At 36.6% G+C, this 17,295-nt stretch overlaps 4 protein-coding genes across 5 annotated transcripts; 2 read left to right on the top strand and 2 right to left on the bottom strand.

Annotated features, from left to right (window-relative positions):
- The first annotated feature begins 1,013 nt into the window (after positions 1-1,013).
- LOC111326737 (protein LTO1 homolog) lies at positions 1,014-6,006 on the top strand. Of its 2 annotated transcripts, none has more exons than XM_022930809.2 (6): positions 1,014-1,164; positions 1,240-1,345; positions 1,760-1,830; positions 2,417-2,531; positions 3,281-3,405; positions 4,535-6,006. In XM_022930809.2, the coding sequence occupies exons 1-5, from the start codon at positions 1,106-1,108 to the stop codon at positions 3,341-3,343; spliced, it is 414 nt and encodes a 137-aa protein (XP_022786544.2). In that variant the 5' UTR covers positions 1,014-1,105; the 3' UTR covers positions 3,344-3,405; positions 4,535-6,006. The 2 variants fall into 2 exon arrangements, with proteins under 2 accessions (XP_022786544.2, XP_088590610.1); XM_088734484.1 differs by having other exon boundaries at positions 4,514-6,006.
- On the bottom strand, positions 5,264-7,020 carry LOC111326761 (uncharacterized). Its single transcript, XM_022930839.2, has one exon. It carries the CDS (start codon positions 7,018-7,020, stop codon positions 5,998-6,000), a length of 1,023 nt encoding a protein of 340 aa, XP_022786574.2. The 3' UTR covers positions 5,264-5,997.
- A 210-nt stretch (positions 7,021-7,230) lies between these two features.
- On the top strand, positions 7,231-8,854 carry LOC111326762 (transmembrane protein 19). The gene is made up of 2 exons (XM_022930840.2): positions 7,231-7,480; positions 8,050-8,854. Exons 1-2 carry the CDS (start codon positions 7,231-7,233, stop codon positions 8,685-8,687), a joined length of 888 nt encoding a protein of 295 aa, XP_022786575.2. The 3' UTR covers positions 8,688-8,854.
- Positions 8,855-11,943: 3,089 nt separating this feature from the next.
- Positions 11,944-16,760, bottom strand: LOC111326742 (bcl-2 homologous antagonist/killer). Its single transcript, XM_088734480.1, has 2 exons — positions 16,156-16,760; positions 11,944-14,945 (listed from the first exon to the last, which is right to left on the bottom strand). The coding sequence occupies exons 1-2, from the start codon at positions 16,711-16,713 to the stop codon at positions 14,841-14,843; spliced, it is 663 nt and encodes a 220-aa protein (XP_088590606.1). The 5' UTR covers positions 16,714-16,760; the 3' UTR covers positions 11,944-14,840.
- Positions 16,761-17,295: the final 535 nt, after the last annotated feature.

Genomic DNA, 17,295 nt, shown 5'->3' with positions numbered 1-17,295 from the left:
GATGAATAAAAGCAGTCAACCACCTACCGGGATTTCTCAAGCAAATTAGAATTTTGAATTACGAAAGGACGATATATCCATAAGGCACTTTCACCGTTCACAAAAAAGCCCCTTTTTGTTTCCTTACCCTATTCAAGCCACCTTTGCTAAAGAAAATTAAAAATTTCAAACAATCCATAGGGATAACAAGAGCCATTTAAATTTTTTTTTTATAGATGAAGTGAGGAAAGCACGGTATGATGTGAAGGATGATATCACAAAATACAGAAGGTATACAATGATACATTCTCCACCGTAATGGAGGCCGAAAATTTAAGCCACAAAATTTGAACGTTAACATGGACAAATACTCACGCTATTTTTTAAAAGAGCACCTATTATTACGTAATTTCATAGATTTCCATTTCGCCAAACCTTATTTCGGTCATGTTTCGGTCGACGAAATGTGATTTGATATTTAAACGGACTCGCAGACGCTGTCAGTATATACTGGCTACACCCCCAGGCATAATATAGGCAGGTAACTAAAGTATAATCTCAGATCGTAAAAATCATAAAACTTGAAAATTTTCAGTTTATTCTCGATGAACTATACTCTTTCTGGCTGGGACGGTTCTTTTCTTAGTTATTTATTTAATGCACGAGCTAATGTCACAACGTCAGGAGGCCATGGGCTCCTGACAAAGTAGAGTTCGAGGAGACAAGGGAAGGTGGTTGAGAGAGAGGGAAAAATAACGATTTTTTTTTATAGATGTTGATGTACATATCAGGCTTATAATTTTTTCCTTATAATGAATTTCCTTGAGTGAGTCTACATACAGTAGTGAAGGCTTCCTCTGCCGCAAGAACACAAAATTGATTAGGGGATTCTAATTGAACTTTGTAAAGAAATGATTAAAACTTAAAATAATTTACCAATACAATGCAATCACAGTCTTTTGATCTCACTGCACAGGTGCCCCTAGTTTGGTGCAAGGGATCCCGACCACTAGTACTGTGAAGGTCAGAAGATTTGTTAATCCGAGTGGTGTTCCAAAGTCCATTCCACTCTAATATTATCGTTATTCTCTATCAAGCGCGTAAGGCTACCTGGGAAAAAACTATAATGGCGTACAGAGACGAGATCGATGATGGTTTTGATGCTGTTGTTTTTCTAGAGGAAAGGTAGCATTAGACATGTTAGATACTCCAATACTTTAAAAATAGATCAGAAATAAGAAGAAAGTTTTTTCACTCTAGATGCTATGAAGAAGGTCACAAGAGAGGTTATCAGGATGGTCTCATGAAGGGTATGTTCGAGGGACGGCAACTGGGCTTGGTGAAAGGAAGCGAAGTCGGGGGCGAGGTGAGTTCAGTGGTGATTCAACTCACTTTGTTTTTATTAGAAAATAATTTGGCAAGATTCCCATATAACCCCATACATTAATTATGCACAGAGTATTGCAAAGAAACGTTTATATTTAGTCTTTACGAAATGGAATGTATAATTAAAATGTATGGGGTTATATGGAAATCTTTCCCAATAACCTCTTCCCAAACCAGGAAATAGAAAGATTAATGGGTAAATATCCCTTCCAGGAGCTGTTTATGGACGGGTTATTCCCTGAGGAAAGGCTTATGATCTCATTTATTTATATACATTTTACATCACATTGGGTTAATTCATGTACATTCAATGGCTGTTGTAGGATAAAAGGTAACATTAAATACATAAAACTTAAACAGATTTATAGGACTGACTAGTATGATCACTTTTCAGGTTGGATTCTATCTTGGATTTGTTTCTCTCTGGCTTGAAATTTTGCATGAAATTCCTGATGCAAAACAAAGGTATTGATTTGTGTCATGCAAAGGCTTTAAAAATAATTTTTCTTATTAAAAGCATCTACTTTTGAATGGATCAGTTTACCCCAAATATTTAATTTCCTCTTTAATAACAGTATCATACAGTAATGATTTAGTAGTATGATGTCTTGAATATTTACTGCACCCAAGTAACTGCTTGAATGGGTGAAACTAGCAAGGCTGGTCTTATAATTTTATCTATGAAAGGATTACTTTCAAAAAGGTTAAACAGGGCTTCATTGAATCTGTTCTGACAAACTTGAAAATAGAATTGAATATTGGCATTTCTTTTTTGATTACTGTAGTAGAACCGCACTAACTCAGACTTTTAAGGGAAACAAAAAATGGTTCAAGTTAGTGGAGGTTTGCATGCACTGATAGTAAATGACTGAAAAATGGAGTCAAGGGAAACTGAAACTTGTTTGAATTACCAGAGGTTTGAGTTAACTGCATTCAAGTCAATGGAGTTTTACTGTACTGAGAGATTTTTTCTGTGTTATTTTGCATTTAAGATTTATTATGGACCCAAACAGGCATTTTTCCTCTCATTTTATTTTTTTTTATTCTTAAGGTGTATTAAGTTGTTAGAGACATTAAAGAGGATGATCTCTTCTCTCCCAATTAATGATGCTACAAATGAGGAGTTGTTTGTTAATCTTGAAAAGATACGGGCCAAGTATAAACAGGTGGGCACAAGTTTGAATTTCACTGACTAATAATAATAATATGTAGTATAATAATTTAATATTTATATTGTGCAAGTTGACATGTGAATATTATCAAATGCGCATCGCAACACTTTTCTGGGGACTTTGGCTGGACTGCATCAGCAGTTTACAAACAATTGAAGGAAACTTATTTGAAGATGCCCCCTCCCCCCAAATTCCCAGTAAACAGGCCAGACCACATCACAGTAATCTCGTGGGTGGGTTCTTTAACGTCCCCTGCCTAACCAAATTAACTAATTAATAGATGCAGGAGATGGAATGGGTGACGTGCTCAGTTTGCTGGGAAACTCTTAAGATCTGATAATTCAAACAAAGTTTATATGTTGTTGAACAAAACAGCATCCTAAAACAATCCTCAAAAATCAATTTTTTAAATAAAATTAATATATCTTTATCTCCCCAAAATCAATTTTAATGGTATTTTTGCTCATTAAGTGGTCAATTAAAGCTTAGAATGGTGATTTCATCAATTTTTATAATACACTATTGTGTCCAACCCCCATGAAATTTCCCTGAGTGAGGGTAACCGCCTAATCCAGGTTTGATTGTAACATGGCCCATGTTATGATTCTGTGTTTTTCACCTATCGTAACCAGCCACTCCATATTTTTATTGAAATTCATGTGTTTCCTTGCACATTATCCATAATTCTTTATTATAAAAGTGAATGTTTATTTTGAGCTAACTGTATTTAATTTGTGTGCCAGGTCTGTTCACTGTTAGGTGTAAGCACTGACTATAGTGGTGGTGTGTCTGGAACCTCCTTCTGAAGCAAAGCTAGTCATCAATAAATGCCTAGGTGTCAGAATATTGGAATTCATGTTCCTGGAAGGTAGATTTGTACAAAGTTCAAACAGTTTATTTCCCTTGCAAGTTCTCCTGAGTAAAAAAGATATATATATAGATATATATATATATATATAACAAGTTAAAAGGCCTCGAGCCAACAGTGACGCCGCGCCAGAAGGATCCAAAGGGATTCTCAGTCCAAACCTCAATAAATAGTAGGAAAAATATTGTAGTACACGAGGATGGACAACTTCGAGCTAAGAAAGACATATACTCAAATAAAAAGTCTAAGAAAGTTTAATAAAATACATTTCGGTCCAAGAACTGATGAAGGTCTCAGACCGAAACGTATTTTATTAAACTTTCTTAGACTTTTTATTTGAGTATATGTCTTTCTTAGCTCGAAGTTGTCTGTCTTCATGTACTACAATATTTTTCCAAGATATATATATATATAACAATTATTCGCCGAAGGCGAGGTGAATATCGTTGAATAATCCCTGAGACAAAGTCGAGGGGATTATTCATCGAACCGGAGGTGAATAATTGTTTTAGTATAATTTCAGAGCTAAACAACAGAGAAATTTCTAAAATCATAACATTTTAGTAACATTTATTGACATTTTATTTTAACATTTTATATAAACCATGTGGAGCGGTTTATAAAGCATCATATAAGGAACCGCTCGACCAATCAGATTGCTGGAAACTCTTTGTTCAGCTCTGAAATTATACTAAATATATATGTAAAAAAAAAAAGTAGTGAATATTGCCTCCTGTGCACAGCAACTGGTTAGCAAGTACTTTTCACTTTTGAGTGGAAAAAGGTATCCCATTTATGCAATTTTCATTGGTTAAAAAATGTGAGCTCTTGGCCAGAATATATGTTTTAATTTGTTGTTTTGGTTTATGCAAAGACAGTTTTCTGCTATGGTTGATTATTGCTCATTGTCATTGGTTCTATATAATAAGTTGTTGAGAGGGCAGATTTCAGCTTTTTTGTTGAGAGTATAAGAGAGAGGTAATCCTTGTCACATAAATTCACCAGGGTGGAACTTGGTTTAATTATTTTTGATTTAATAATACATCTAGTTTCTTTATTGCTTAGAGGATATTTTAAAATGTGACCCATCTTTTATCAAAACTAGAAGTTTTCCATTTTGTGTTCTTAGGTGTGAAATTCTCCTCTTAGTTCAAGATTTCAATTTGTCATGGAGTGAAATTTTTTCCAAGGTTCCTGGCCCAATTTTGCAAGAATGAACATTGAATTGGAGCTTATGTGGGACTTTAACATTGACAAGGTGTAGGCAGTTGGGTTACTACAAGGTTATGGAATCTGGGCAGAGCATCAGACATTGCAGAACAGAAGCTGCCCATGATGTAGCATAAGGGCAAAGACAGGGCTATTACTATTTGTCTGGAGTCGGGGCCTTAACTGTTTCTTGTGAAGATGCAACTTTTCATTTTCAAGCATTCTTAGGAGTAAATTTGTATTTGCTTTCTTGTAAACTTCATATTTCTGAAATTTGCCTTGAACCAGTTGATAATTAGCTGAAGTAGCAGTCTTTTCACTTCCTTGTAAAGGAGAAGTGGGAGCTTTGGCCTTCCCCCATCCCTCCCCCCCACCTCTAAGGCTTTGTTCCTTTAATCTCATGTCTTTGCTCTCCTTCCTTTCATTTGGCAGAAAGGAAGAAAGAAATTTTGTTGTGCAGGCTCAAATATCATTTACTGAAACTGTCAGCGAACAAAATTAATACCATTCCAACATTACATAAACCTGTGTAGTGTTCCAATCCACATGTAACAGCTTATTAAACCAGTCATGAGGCCATAGTTACCATTTGTGCTTGATAAATTAGGTTCACTCAGTCTTTTCAATTGGTTGCAACAGCCACCACAAGTTCTGGTACCCAGATTGATTGTTAGTTTTATCAGTGAGGAACATATGTATTGTTGGAGATAACTATGTCCCATATACAGGTCATATTTAATCGATATTATGTGCTTAGATAGACAGTGGGATAAAAAGGAGGAGCTAAAATACTAGAAAGTGAAATGATAGGGGATTAATGAATCCCATATTCAATGGTTTGACAAATGATATATAAATGGATTTTTCAGTCATTGCTTGTATTTTTCCTCATTCTTACAGAGCTCAGTAAAATACTAGCAGGGCCGTAGCCAGACTTCAGAACAAGACCAGGCAAGTTTCGGGTCTGGCATGCCTCCCCCAGAAAATTTTGAAATCTAGAGGCTCAGAAATGCTCTTTCAAGCATTTTCCATGGCACTTTTCTTTAGAAAAGTCAATCTTGGGCAAGTGTGGAAGTTCATATTTTTATTGCCAAACAATACTGGTACAAAAAAAAAAAAAAAAGAAAAAAAAAAAAAAAGGAAAAGGCCAAAATCAAGACAAGGCAATTGCCTCGTCTTGCCTCATGCTAGCTATAGCCCTGACTAGGCAACTTGAAAAATGTACAGTAGTCTTACACAATGTAATGTTCAGACCTTGTATGGCCATTTAATAATCATTAAATTAATTCATCAGGAAAAATTGAAGTGTTTTTGAAATAGCTGAGGGTATAACTACCCATATGTGAGGTTAACTTATAAAATACAAATCAAAAATTGCCAAAATTATTTTTTCTTCTGCCTTGCTTGTCTGTTGTCAATGTCTCTAAAGAGAAGTGGTGGGGATGCAGGCAGCATTTCCACCTTGCCCTTCCGTCTGTTACTGTCTCTTTTTATTTTAGGAGGTACCCATGGAATAGGATTACAATAACTAGGTGCTGGATATGAACCCCATTCATAATACCCCGTTAACATTCCTCCTGTGTAACCAAAGCTGTTATGCACGGGTTTGGCTTTTTCTTTAGCTGCTGCAATCCATTTACTATAAGCTTCTTCATTGTTCATTTTCCTGGTAACTTCTTGATCCTTTTTCATTCTTGCATCCTCTTCCTCCTTCAATTTCTTTTCGTATTGTTTTGTCTTCTTCTCCTGAAGCCAGTTGTTGAATTTGATTGCTGCCTTTTCTTGAGTAATACGGTTCATGTTTTCTTTCTTCTCCTGTTCAAGGCGTTCCTCTCTATGTTTTATTCTCCTCTCCTCTGTAATGGACTTATTTTTGATTTCCAACCATTCGACATATTTCTCACTTGCAACTCTCAGCAGTTCTTCCCTTTCCCTCTCCTGTTTCTCTTTTTCTTCGTGAGTCTTCTTCTTTTCAAGTCTTTTCGCCTTCGTTTTTTCGCGATCTTCTGCAGCCTTTTTAATAAGCCAGGTTTCCCACGGAGAGAGACAGTCGCCTTTGTTCTCGACGGTCTTTGAGCTACTTGTTTTACTGACTTTGGCGTTTGATCTCGAGGCCGACCTTGAGGATTTACTGGCGGATTTTTTTAGTCCTGAAAATGAAGAACTAGTTGGAGGGGTGTAGCTTCTTGATACCTTGGTCTTGCTCTTAGGAGTGCTGGTTGTTCCTCCAAATTCAAAGCTGTAGTCCTTTTCGTGGTCTGTTTTGTCGTCATCGCTCAAGGAACCCTCGGACAATTCCGGTTCTTCAAATCGACCTGAATTGCCATACACTGGAGATAGCAAAGACCGAGTCGACTCACCGAGGGAATCATCTAAGAATGTATCACCCTCTTGTCCTTCATGCATTTTCTCGGTTATCGTTGCATGCCTTTTGTGTAGCTTTTGTCTACTACTTCAACAACAACGGTCAGTACGCCGCCATTTTGAAAAAAGTCGCGAGGAAACTAAGGCGAGATATTCGAAAAAACTCGAGAAGAGTACAAAGAGTACAAGAGGAGGTGTTGAAATGTTCTCTGGAGGACTTTGGATCTGATTGGGAGGAACCTGCCGGTCGAAATGGTTATTCATTACTTTCTAACAAGAGCTGCCTTCGCTGTATTTTCGTGTCTGTTTATTGTAAGAAACGGTCTGAAGAAACAATCACTTGATTTAACTGGTGCCATCGCTGCTGTTATAGTTGGGTTTATATTGACTTTGAGTAACTTATGTTTCTTCGCCTCTTGCATAACCTTTTTCCTAACGAGTTCTAAACTGACGAGGTTTAAATCGGACATTAAGGAAAAAATCGAAGACGATTTCAAAAAAGGTTTGCTTTCATAATGTTAACTTTCTTTTTTAAGAGAAAGATCAGTTGGATTTGTGCTAGCTTTTATTGTGATCGTTTGATCTTTATTTATGTAAACAAAGAGGACCAAGTTTTGATTAGGGAACCGTTGATCTAGATATCCATACGGTGCTCATTTAAGTTTTGTCACTCTAGAGAAATTCTGCTGCTTGGCCACCCTTAACCTAGAGGTAGATGTAATTTTCAGCAATATGCCACCGAACTTTAAAATTGGTACCTGTTCCAAGATGGAATCACGTAAAGAGGAAGTAGCTAGACTAATTAACTACAAGGCATTTTTGGAGTGCAGTTCCCGGCATTGTAATGTTATCTGTTGATAAAAATGATCCTGATTGCTAAATGACCTCTCAAAATGTTTGAACGCGATAACTCCATTGAGAGATAAGCAAATATTCAGTACGATTGTTGTCAACATTTCTAGCTAACCGTGGCAATTTCCCAAGCAGTATTTTTCCTACGATTGAAATAACTCATTAGGATTGTTTACTATTCTGTCAATTAGATTCAGTTTTATCCATCATGTTTTACAGGAGGCCAAAGAAATTGGATCCAAGTCTTTTGTAATGGAGGCATACCAACATTACTAGCTCTATTTTACATGATCGATGTTGGTATTGGCGAACATGCAATTGATTATGCAAAAGATTTCACTGCATCAGTTCTTTCGGTGGCTGTGCTTGGATCATTTGCTTGTAGCTGTGGTGACACGTGGGCTTCTGAAATAGGAACAGTGATAAGTTCCCATGTTCCTGTGCTCATAACAACATTTTCAAAAGTCCCTGTTGGTACAAATGGAGGCATCACAATTACAGGAACAATAGCAAGCATTCTTGGAGGCACAATGATTGGACTTGCCTATTTTATAACTTTACTGACATTGTTGACTATTCGTAGAATTATAGCTGTTCCGCCTCAATGGCCAGTTATTTTGATTGGCTGTTTAGGAGGCTTTCTGGGATCAATGTTTGACTCTATACTTGGAGCCACTCTTCAGTACTCAGGATATTGTTCAGTGAAGAAGTGTGTAGTTCACAAGCCATCCCCAACTGTAAAACATATATCTGGACGAGCCATCCTGGACAATCATGCTGTTAACTTTGTGTCTTGTCTTCTTACAAGTGTTGTAATGCCTATTATAGGGTACTTTCTATGGAGAGGGTTGATGTAGATAACATAATAAAATTTCTCTAGAATGGATCTTTGACGTTGACTTTGTCTATGCAGCAAGACATTATCATCTCCTAAGATATAAATAGGGCTCTAGTCTAGTGAGATATCTTTATCACTGTTCTTATTTAAAGTTTGGGACATCAATTAAAGCATAAAGTCCTTATACTGGGAAGTCTGGTGTGAAGAAACAGGAAGAAGCAGACTCTCCTCTAAACGATAAAGTGTTAGAGTTGAATAATTGTCCATCAATGGCAATTTCAAATACTGCAGATCTTGACACTAACTTTTCAACTTACTAGCCAGGTGGCTAGTGACAACTTAGATGATACAACAATTTCAGTTTGTTTGCTAGCCAAACTGGCCAGTGGGAATCGAATACCACAAGTCAAAATGAAATTTTTACTAGTCTGTGGTTTGTTGGCTACTGTTAGTGTCAAGCCCTGTTTTGTATTTCCTCATAAAAGCGCCCATCTTCTAATAAGCACCCCCACCCCCCAAGGCCATAATGAAACTAGTGCCCCTCTAAGATGAAAACCCCTCCTCCCTCACTTTCTTAACTAGTGGGTATACAAGGATAACCTGTTCCTGTTGCCACTTTAATTATTTATAACTTTTTAAGCTTCAACTTTAGCAGAATCAGAACAGGTTAAAAGTTTCTGAAGAAGTGCCCTCTCCCCTTCTTCCAATAAGTGCACCTTCTTTTAGCTGAAATTTGAAATGAGTTCCTAAGTGGCTATTTGAGGAAATATGAATGAATGAATGAAATATGAATGAATGAAATATGAATGAGTATCCCATTCAGCTTAGCAAATATTGTCTCAGGAGGTTTGTTAAATCAGGTCTTGCTTAGGGTAGGTCTCATTAAGAGATGGCAAAGGCAAGTTATCTTAACACCATGAGAGTTAAGTGTTGGATACTTGTTCCTATCAAAGGAAGTGTGCAAAAGGAAGGGCTCTAATATAGACCTGTGCTTTATACATTTATATCTTAGAGGAAACAAGCCTCTCCCCATCCCAAAGTGATAATGAGTATCTGAAAATTGCTAACTTAAAGGAAACCAGGCAAAATACCTGCTTCACGAAGGAAGGAAAATCCATATAAGAGTGATAATATTAGTTGGTAGTTACTAAAATATGGAACCACCCAAAACCATCCAAAACCACCCAAAACTATCCAAAACCACCCAAAACCATCCAAAACCACCCGCAACCACCCAAAATGAATAAGGTCACGCAAAGGCCTGGGAAAGTAGGCTTGGCTACTGAGTTGAGCCTGGTTTCTAAGCAATTTCAGAAAGTGATCCCAAAAAAATCTTTTGCTTCATGTGCCTTTGTCCATGGAGTGATGTAGAATGGTGACCACATTTTTTTATGAAGTGCGATACCCTCTTGCAAATTTCGCATGTTGCTACATCCTCCTACAACACACTTAGTCGGCATATTTTCAGACGATGTCGAATACAACCTTCCCAAACAAGTGAAAATGTGTGAAATGCAGACTTTCGTGTTCTCTATTTGACGTCACATTACCCGCTAGAACCATTCCTCTTTAAACGTGGTGGTGAGCTAAGATGGCAGCCGATTTTCCGTATTTTGACTGGGCACAGAAAATTGAAGATTTGAGCAAATAAAAAAATTTTGCACAGAAATACTCCAAAAAATACGCTTATTTCGTTAAGTGAAAAAAAATTTTGGGGTTTAGGTGCACTTTAAGATTTTGATTTAAAAATGTTAGCTTCAGGCCTGGGACTTTCTTTAAACTTTTCTTTAAAGGCCCTGGGATTGACTCCAGCATTCATTAGACTCTGAGCCCTACCCCTCTTTCATTAAATTATCAGTGTGTCTTGAACATTCTGTTTAGTGTCTCAGTAGTTTATTTTTTTTTCTGATAAGAAATAAAATTACTATCCTCCAGTGACAATTGCACCAAAGAACTCATATATTTATTGTGTACCTGCAGTTACTCTGGCATTACTTAATGTTGTGTGGTATGGAGTATTGGTATTTTTTATTTAAAGGTAATCAAATATCTACGTTTGTGTAAATAACACAATGAAAATATTTTGAATAATTCAGTTTGTATAAGGTTGAATATTTTAGGGGAGAGCCCTAAATTTGTGACCATGTCGAAAAATTTAAGTTTGTCAGAATAAAATTTTAAATCATGAAGAGGTTTTAGTAACTCAGAAATAAAGCTTAAAATAAAAACTGACAGAAGTGGTTTTATCATCTGTCTCACAGAAAGTCCCTTCTGATGCAGCCCACAATGTTTGGACTGTATACTGCTTGAGTCTTTGTTGAAAACCAAGCAATTTGAATGAAGCTAAATTCATTTTATTATCAGTCAACCCTTTAACTTCAAAGCTGTGGTCTAGCAGCGCCTGGTGGCCCCTGGCACCTTACTTTTGCTCTTGGGTGACTCAGGAATTCAAATTTTTTCATACAAAGTATATGCTGGGCACTCTGGATTTCACAGTTTCAGAGCACTGGGCTCCATTCAATTTTCCTTAGAGCACAGCCTTGAACTCCCAAATGTGATTGACATGTAACTTCTCCCAATAATAATTTATCCATACACTATCAGCTAAAAAGGGAAACAAGAACACTCAAACCTGTAAGGTAGAAGTTGTTGTCATGATCCAATACCAAATTCTCATAACCAATTTACAAGGGAACGTGTGGCAGCTAGAGAGAATTAACAATCAGGTAATTTAAGGAATAACTCAGTTGTTGCCGGAAGAAGACTTGCATTGTGTTGTGGAAATGCGATCTACATCAGAAGTTACCAGATTCTAAGAAATTCTTTTTTCATTTAACTATATTATTCATTGTTTTCCCCAAAAGCACAGAGGCTTATCAAGGGGGATTACAATTAAACAAATTTAAATTCACTTAAACAGGCTCGCACACAAACAACACACAAATTCCAATAACAACTAGTCAAACTTACATATCAAGAGATATCATTGTTATTTAAACAATCAAACTTCGATTAAAATGTATGTTTTCAGCCAATTGGAGATGGTAGATATAAAGTAAGAGGGACATCTTTGGAGATATCAAAATAGTTTTCAGGTATTAGGTACATTTACATACTGGGCCAAAAACACTGACTGATGTTTGTTATTTGTGTAGTTACCTTGGGTGCATTAGGTGTGCATGATCTGTAAACAGCTATAACAGCTAAATTGCTACAGATGTAGAAGTTTAAATCACGCATACACACAAACACAGAGAAATCATTTTGAAGACAAGTACAAATCAAGGGTTTATTCTGTAATAACAATAGTAACTTTGTCAGCTTTGAGCTTCTCAAACTACCTTACTTTCCTAATTGGCAGAAGCAAAAAGAGAGTGAAAACAATAAAAATTAATTAAATGAAAAAAATATTTGATACTTTACAACCTTACATAATTTTAAGTTACAAAACAATTCAAGGAACAAATTGCACCCCTGAATCACACACTGAAAATTAAAATTAATAAATCTAATACTTTAATTTGTTTTGGAGTTCAAAATCACAGTTTAAGAATAACAAACTTTACAATTGATGCCCATTTTGCTTTTGATCTTTGTTTTCAGTGCTTTTTTTGACTGCTGCTGAAATGTTTTGGCCTGTGCAAAATGTTGCATTTGCTTACTGATGGAGATGCTTTTAAATTTTCATTCACACCAGTTAAAACAAAATCAGCTCAACTTGTGAGTTTAGAAATTTTAGAATTTTCAGAAAAGTGCACAACAGATATGAATGAGGCCCTAATATTTAACTTTCTTCTCGACTGACACCCAAACTGGTGTGCAAGTATTTTTAACTTAAGACAGTAAAATTTCCATATTGCTCAGGACTTTCAATAAATAATTAACATTTCATATAATCATGTTATTTTGCAAAAGTACCAACCAAGGTTATCGACTTATCAGTTTCTTCTTTCAACAAAAATCCTTGCAGTAATTTCACAAATCATTAACATCCTTGATATCATTTTAATCAAGCACTGTCCAGCAGTTCCCTTCTAAGAAAAGTTTAAGAGTATAGTAGATCAAGCATATGCACCATCAGTAAAAATATTGAAAACCTGAAGTGGGCTGTCACAATTTTGGGTTGTTTCAGCCCAAACAACTGGGCTACAAACAATTTCCTATGTCATTATTTTGGAATGATGTTGTTGGTACCAAAAACTTACTTCTATTTCTTGTCCCCCATTTCACTAAAATTTGGTGAAAAATTTGTTAGGCAAGCACATAGTTAAGATTTCTTGAGACATTAGATCTGACATCAGACCACTGACACTTACTTTCAGCTCAGCCTCAATTGATCAAATACAAACTTTCATTACTTGATCTGTCAGTTTGAACTTTCAGGTTGGGAAAAATTCCAAACACAATGTGACTGAGCCCACTTTTGAAAAGGACACCAATTAAGATTAAACTAGCACTATCTATTGCAATAGTGGTATTGCATAACTTGGATGCTACTTGCAGGCAACTAATGTTTGCCTTTAGGCAACTAATGTTTGCCTTTAGGCAACTTGTATGTCTTTGCTTTTATGGAAATGATCTACGCACCCCTAGTTTCTGCAAAATTACCTTGCACAGGCACCAAGTAATGCTTCTAAGAGCACAGCTTTAAGCTAGTGACTGAGGAAGTGAAAAACTATTTGTACAAAAGCAAGAAGCAAGATTGTTGTTCCACTCAGCCTATCTACAATGCATGGGGGGGGGGGGGGGTAAAAAGAAAAGGAGATGGTAAGTTCAAATTAATTCCTATGAGAATCTGAGTTTTCCGAATACATTACTTAGCAATTCAGCCATTCAAGATTGTGCTAATGATCCCAAGTATCTGCACATTTAGAGATAGATAGATAGATAGATCCCATTAAAACATCTTTTTTTGGTTCATGTTGCTTCCTTAAAACAATAACACAATTGTGGATAAATCTGGAGAGCCCCATTAAACTCAATTACTTTAAACAAATCAAGCTACCTTAAATTACCTGTAATTACCTAACTATGTATAGACTCAAAGCTACAAGAAGGACCTCAAACCCCTCCCCCCATCCCCATTTCAATTTTGGATTCCTTCATTACAAACTTATCTCATAACTTTGTTTGTTATTGCACAAGAAGGATGTGGAGTACAGTAGAATTCATGAATATCAAATTTTCCACCCCTGTGATCAAAGATGCTGTTCATATGATCTTTACGTTTGAAATTATTATCAGTACAAAAGGGCATAGAAAAAACTTTGATAGCAGTTTCACACAACCTCCTGACTGTCTCATTAAATTGTACTTCTTTCCCAAATGTCATATTTCATGAACCATAAAAAAGCAATTCACAAAAATTTTAGTCAAAGATTTTTTATCATTCCACATCTTAGGAGCTAAAGTGTGACATTTCAACAGTCTCTTAAGCCTACTATCACCACCCATGTTAGTAATCAGCAGAGATCTTCAGGCTTAAGAGCAAGTAATGCAATGAGTATAAGTTTCTCCAACAAGAAAAGGAGGTGAAACACACAGTCAGGTATCTACTACTTTGACAGGATTAGATTGAATTTGTCACTACTCTGTTTCTAATTTTGCTAGAATTTCACACTGATTGAAAAAAGTTGCTGACAAAAGAAACAATATGCTTAGAAGCAGGAAGTTTGACAGCCAATTTTCATCATCTCCTTTATGAGACTGCACATTGATACAATGTCCCTGTAGCTTTGGACATGTATAACAGTAAAGGATGCTTTTCATTGCTTCCATCAACACACCTGAATCATTGCACAAAGATCACTGTGGCTTCTCACTACGCCTCTATCTAACCCTTTACAGTGCTTAACTTCCATGAGTGACCAACACAGAATTTCTCCTTACAATATCAATACAATATCAAGCAGTCAAGTGACGAGAATAAAGAAAAATGTCAAGTAGGGGATGAGTACTCAATCAAATGCTAAATTCTCCAAACTTACTTCATAAGAACTGCATGACAGAGAGTAAGGAGAATTAACACTGGGATCTTGAGAGTGAAAAGGTTCAATGAAAATCATAATCAGAATTTAGTGTTTTTTTTTAAGTCCATGAAAATTTAAGAGACACAAATTCTTCAGCACCATTTCAGAAATAATAATAATATCATTATTATTTAAAAATTACATCATGTTTTCCGTGTGGCCAAGAAAGCAGCCAAGGTTCCTAACAAAAGCACAATACCAACTGTGTACCAGCTGGGTTCTGACAGCCGAAAATCCATCACAGCCCTCTGCAAAAAAAACAAATCTAAGATTAAACAAAATTCATTCAGGCCAAAACAAACACTTCTCTTTACAATAAATAACAAAAAAAAAACAAATCTAAGATTAAACAAAATTCATTCAGGCCAAAACAAACACTTCTCTTTACAATAAATAACAAAATATGGTGTATTTCAAGCATGGTGGCTGACAAAGGAAGATGTTATTCTCCTGTCATGGCCATGGGACTATGAAAAATTTGAATTCCAGAAGGATTTGAATCCCTAGACCTTCATAATTAAAGACCTAGTAATAGTCTTGCTGACTGTAGAATCTCCGTATTTCGTTGGTAGTGCATTGGTGTGAAGAATCCCAAGATCTGAGGTTAGATTCCTCATAGAGATTTTTCCTGTGTCCCATGCTCAAGATAGGACAAACCATCTCTTTCTACTGAGACCTTCTATGCCCTATTGCTGCACTACAGAAAACTTTTTGGTAAGCAAATACTATATACAGCAGTTTCATATGCAACCAGGACACAGTGCTGCAAGAGTCAGATTTTTTTTTGGTCTCAAACTCCTCATAAGCAATCAACACTTTCCTCAAAAAAATTCTCTTGGCTTGTTTCCCTAGTTCATAATTCCTTGCTTCCACTGTCATTCCACTGATGCAACATATGTTGCTGATGCAACTCGTTTATGTTTTTACATAAAAATGTTTTACTATATAAACATCATCATTTTCAAGAAGCTTTCCTTTAAACCCCTTTCAATCAAAACTCACTATGCACAAAAATTAGCAACTGACTTGTAACCTGATAACTGATAATTACAATTTCCTTGAAATAAATGTACTAAGTTTCTAATCAGCGTACTAAAAGACACATGGAAAAAAAATTGAAGAAATCTGAATCATCTGCACACACAGTAAAACAGGTTTACGCACTGATCAATGAGGTACACAATACATGATAATCGAAAGCATACACGCATGTTAAGTGTGCATTTTACACCATGACAATCGATCGACAAGAATCTTGTTTACACAAACAGATTAAGAAATAAAATTGAAGACATTTCTATACGAAATCATCCCATTGACAAACAAAGAGTAAAGAGCATATTAAGTAGTAAGAAGGGAGAAATTATCGGGACTTTTTACCAAAAGTCATTAGTTAACTGCATGCATCCCTCAATATCGAGCAACCAACATTTTACAATCAATCAGAATCAATCTCACCCATCCTCCATGCTGAGCAATCCAGCGAGCAATCCGCTCGTTGAAGATAAAATCCACCACAAAACGTATGATTCTACGTAAAAAACTTCCACTAAAGCCTCTGCGTATGACAGTCACAGCAATTTCGTAGCCAAAGCAAAGTAGAGCAACGACTCTTCCCCAATTTATTCCCGTACGAAACAACCTCCGAGCGACTGCGGCAAATGTCTCGTAAGCCGTTGCTGGTGTTAGGCTTAATGAGTCTATCATATCCTTGAATTGATCTTTGTATTTAGCATCTATTTCATCACCTATCTCTCCTAGGCGTCTACCAATAACCGGTACATGCTGTGAAAATGGATGGATATCATTGCAAGAACGCAATTCTTCCAGTGCGTCGGGACGTGCGCTAGCCGAGGGACTATCCATATCACCATGTTCTTCCCCTCTTTGTGTCTCATCCTGAAAGCGTTGGAACATAAAATGTCTGAAAATCCCTTCAGTATCTTGGAATACAGTTCTCTCGTCCTCGTTAGGCGGAATATCCTGATTATTATCATCTCCTCCACCTGAAGCCATTTTCCCCCAACCACCAGATTTCGAACCTTCTGAGCACACTGTGCACCACGCCAGCGGAAACTGTCAAAATGATTCCGTCGCACTACTCGGGACGCTTGCGTGCACCACCCGTTTAAGAAACCTTTCCACCACCCTACTTCGTGTGAAGTTCGCATGTTTATTATTCAGTCAAGCTTTTAACCCATTTATATGGGTACTGCGAATGGAGTTTGCTAATCACACTTCTGCTGTCAAAACTTAAAAACCTGAAGGCCTCTTATGATCCTAACTCTGAATGACTTTTTAGGGACTTTAAGCAGTCAGGACGGCAACGCCACGGAAGACGTCGATTAAAAAACGAGTTTCTACTTTTAGTTAGAATTTCGAAAATGGCTGCATTTGTTTACCGTCTCATAGGGCGCAAGACCTCGAACTCAACATAACGCATAAAAGTAGCGTTGAGTTCCAAATGTAAATTAAAATAACTTGCCGCCGCGGCTTAGCTTCACAGACGACGCGAATTTTTGTGATTTCACGCTGTTGTTTTGCAAAGGACGGCTAAGAAATGTACAAAGTTTGAAAACGCACGTGCTGAGCTATTGT

The sequence above is a fragment of the Stylophora pistillata genome, chromosome 1 (genome assembly GCF_964205215.1).
Source record: "Stylophora pistillata chromosome 1, jaStyPist1.2, whole genome shotgun sequence".
In the NCBI taxonomy this organism is placed as follows: Eukaryota; Metazoa; Cnidaria; class Anthozoa; order Scleractinia; family Pocilloporidae; genus Stylophora; species Stylophora pistillata.
Note: the sequence above shows the minus strand (reverse complement) of the source record. Positions and strands in the feature narration are given on the sequence as shown.

What these genes read in the sequence shown, in the direction of transcription:
- LOC111326737 (XM_022930809.2), top strand. Translation starts at nt 1,106, where the DNA reads ATGGCGTACAGAGACGAGATCGATGATGGTTTTGATGCTGTTGTTTTT. An exon ending in GAAGCGAAGTCGGGGGCGAG is followed by an intron (nt 1,346 to 1,759) that starts GTGAGTTCAGTG and finishes ATCACTTTTCAG; the next exon opens with GTTGGATTCTATCTTGGATT. An exon ending in ATTCCTGATGCAAAACAAAG is followed by an intron (nt 1,831 to 2,416) that starts GTATTGATTTGT and finishes TTTATTCTTAAG; the next exon opens with GTGTATTAAGTTGTTAGAGA.
- LOC111326761 (XM_022930839.2), bottom strand. Translation starts at nt 7,020, where the DNA reads ATGCATGAAGGACAAGAGGGTGATACATTCTTAGATGATTCCCTCGGT.
- LOC111326762 (XM_022930840.2), top strand. Translation starts at nt 7,231, where the DNA reads ATGGTTATTCATTACTTTCTAACAAGAGCTGCCTTCGCTGTATTTTCG. An exon ending in CGAAGACGATTTCAAAAAAG is followed by an intron (nt 7,481 to 8,049) that starts GTTTGCTTTCAT and finishes CATGTTTTACAG; the next exon opens with GAGGCCAAAGAAATTGGATC.
- LOC111326742 (XM_088734480.1), bottom strand. Translation starts at nt 16,713, where the DNA reads ATGGCTTCAGGTGGAGGAGATGATAATAATCAGGATATTCCGCCTAAC. An exon ending in TTGCTCAGCATGGAGGATGG is followed by an intron (nt 14,946 to 16,155) that starts GTGAGATTGATT and finishes TTTTTTTTGCAG; the next exon opens with AGGGCTGTGATGGATTTTCG.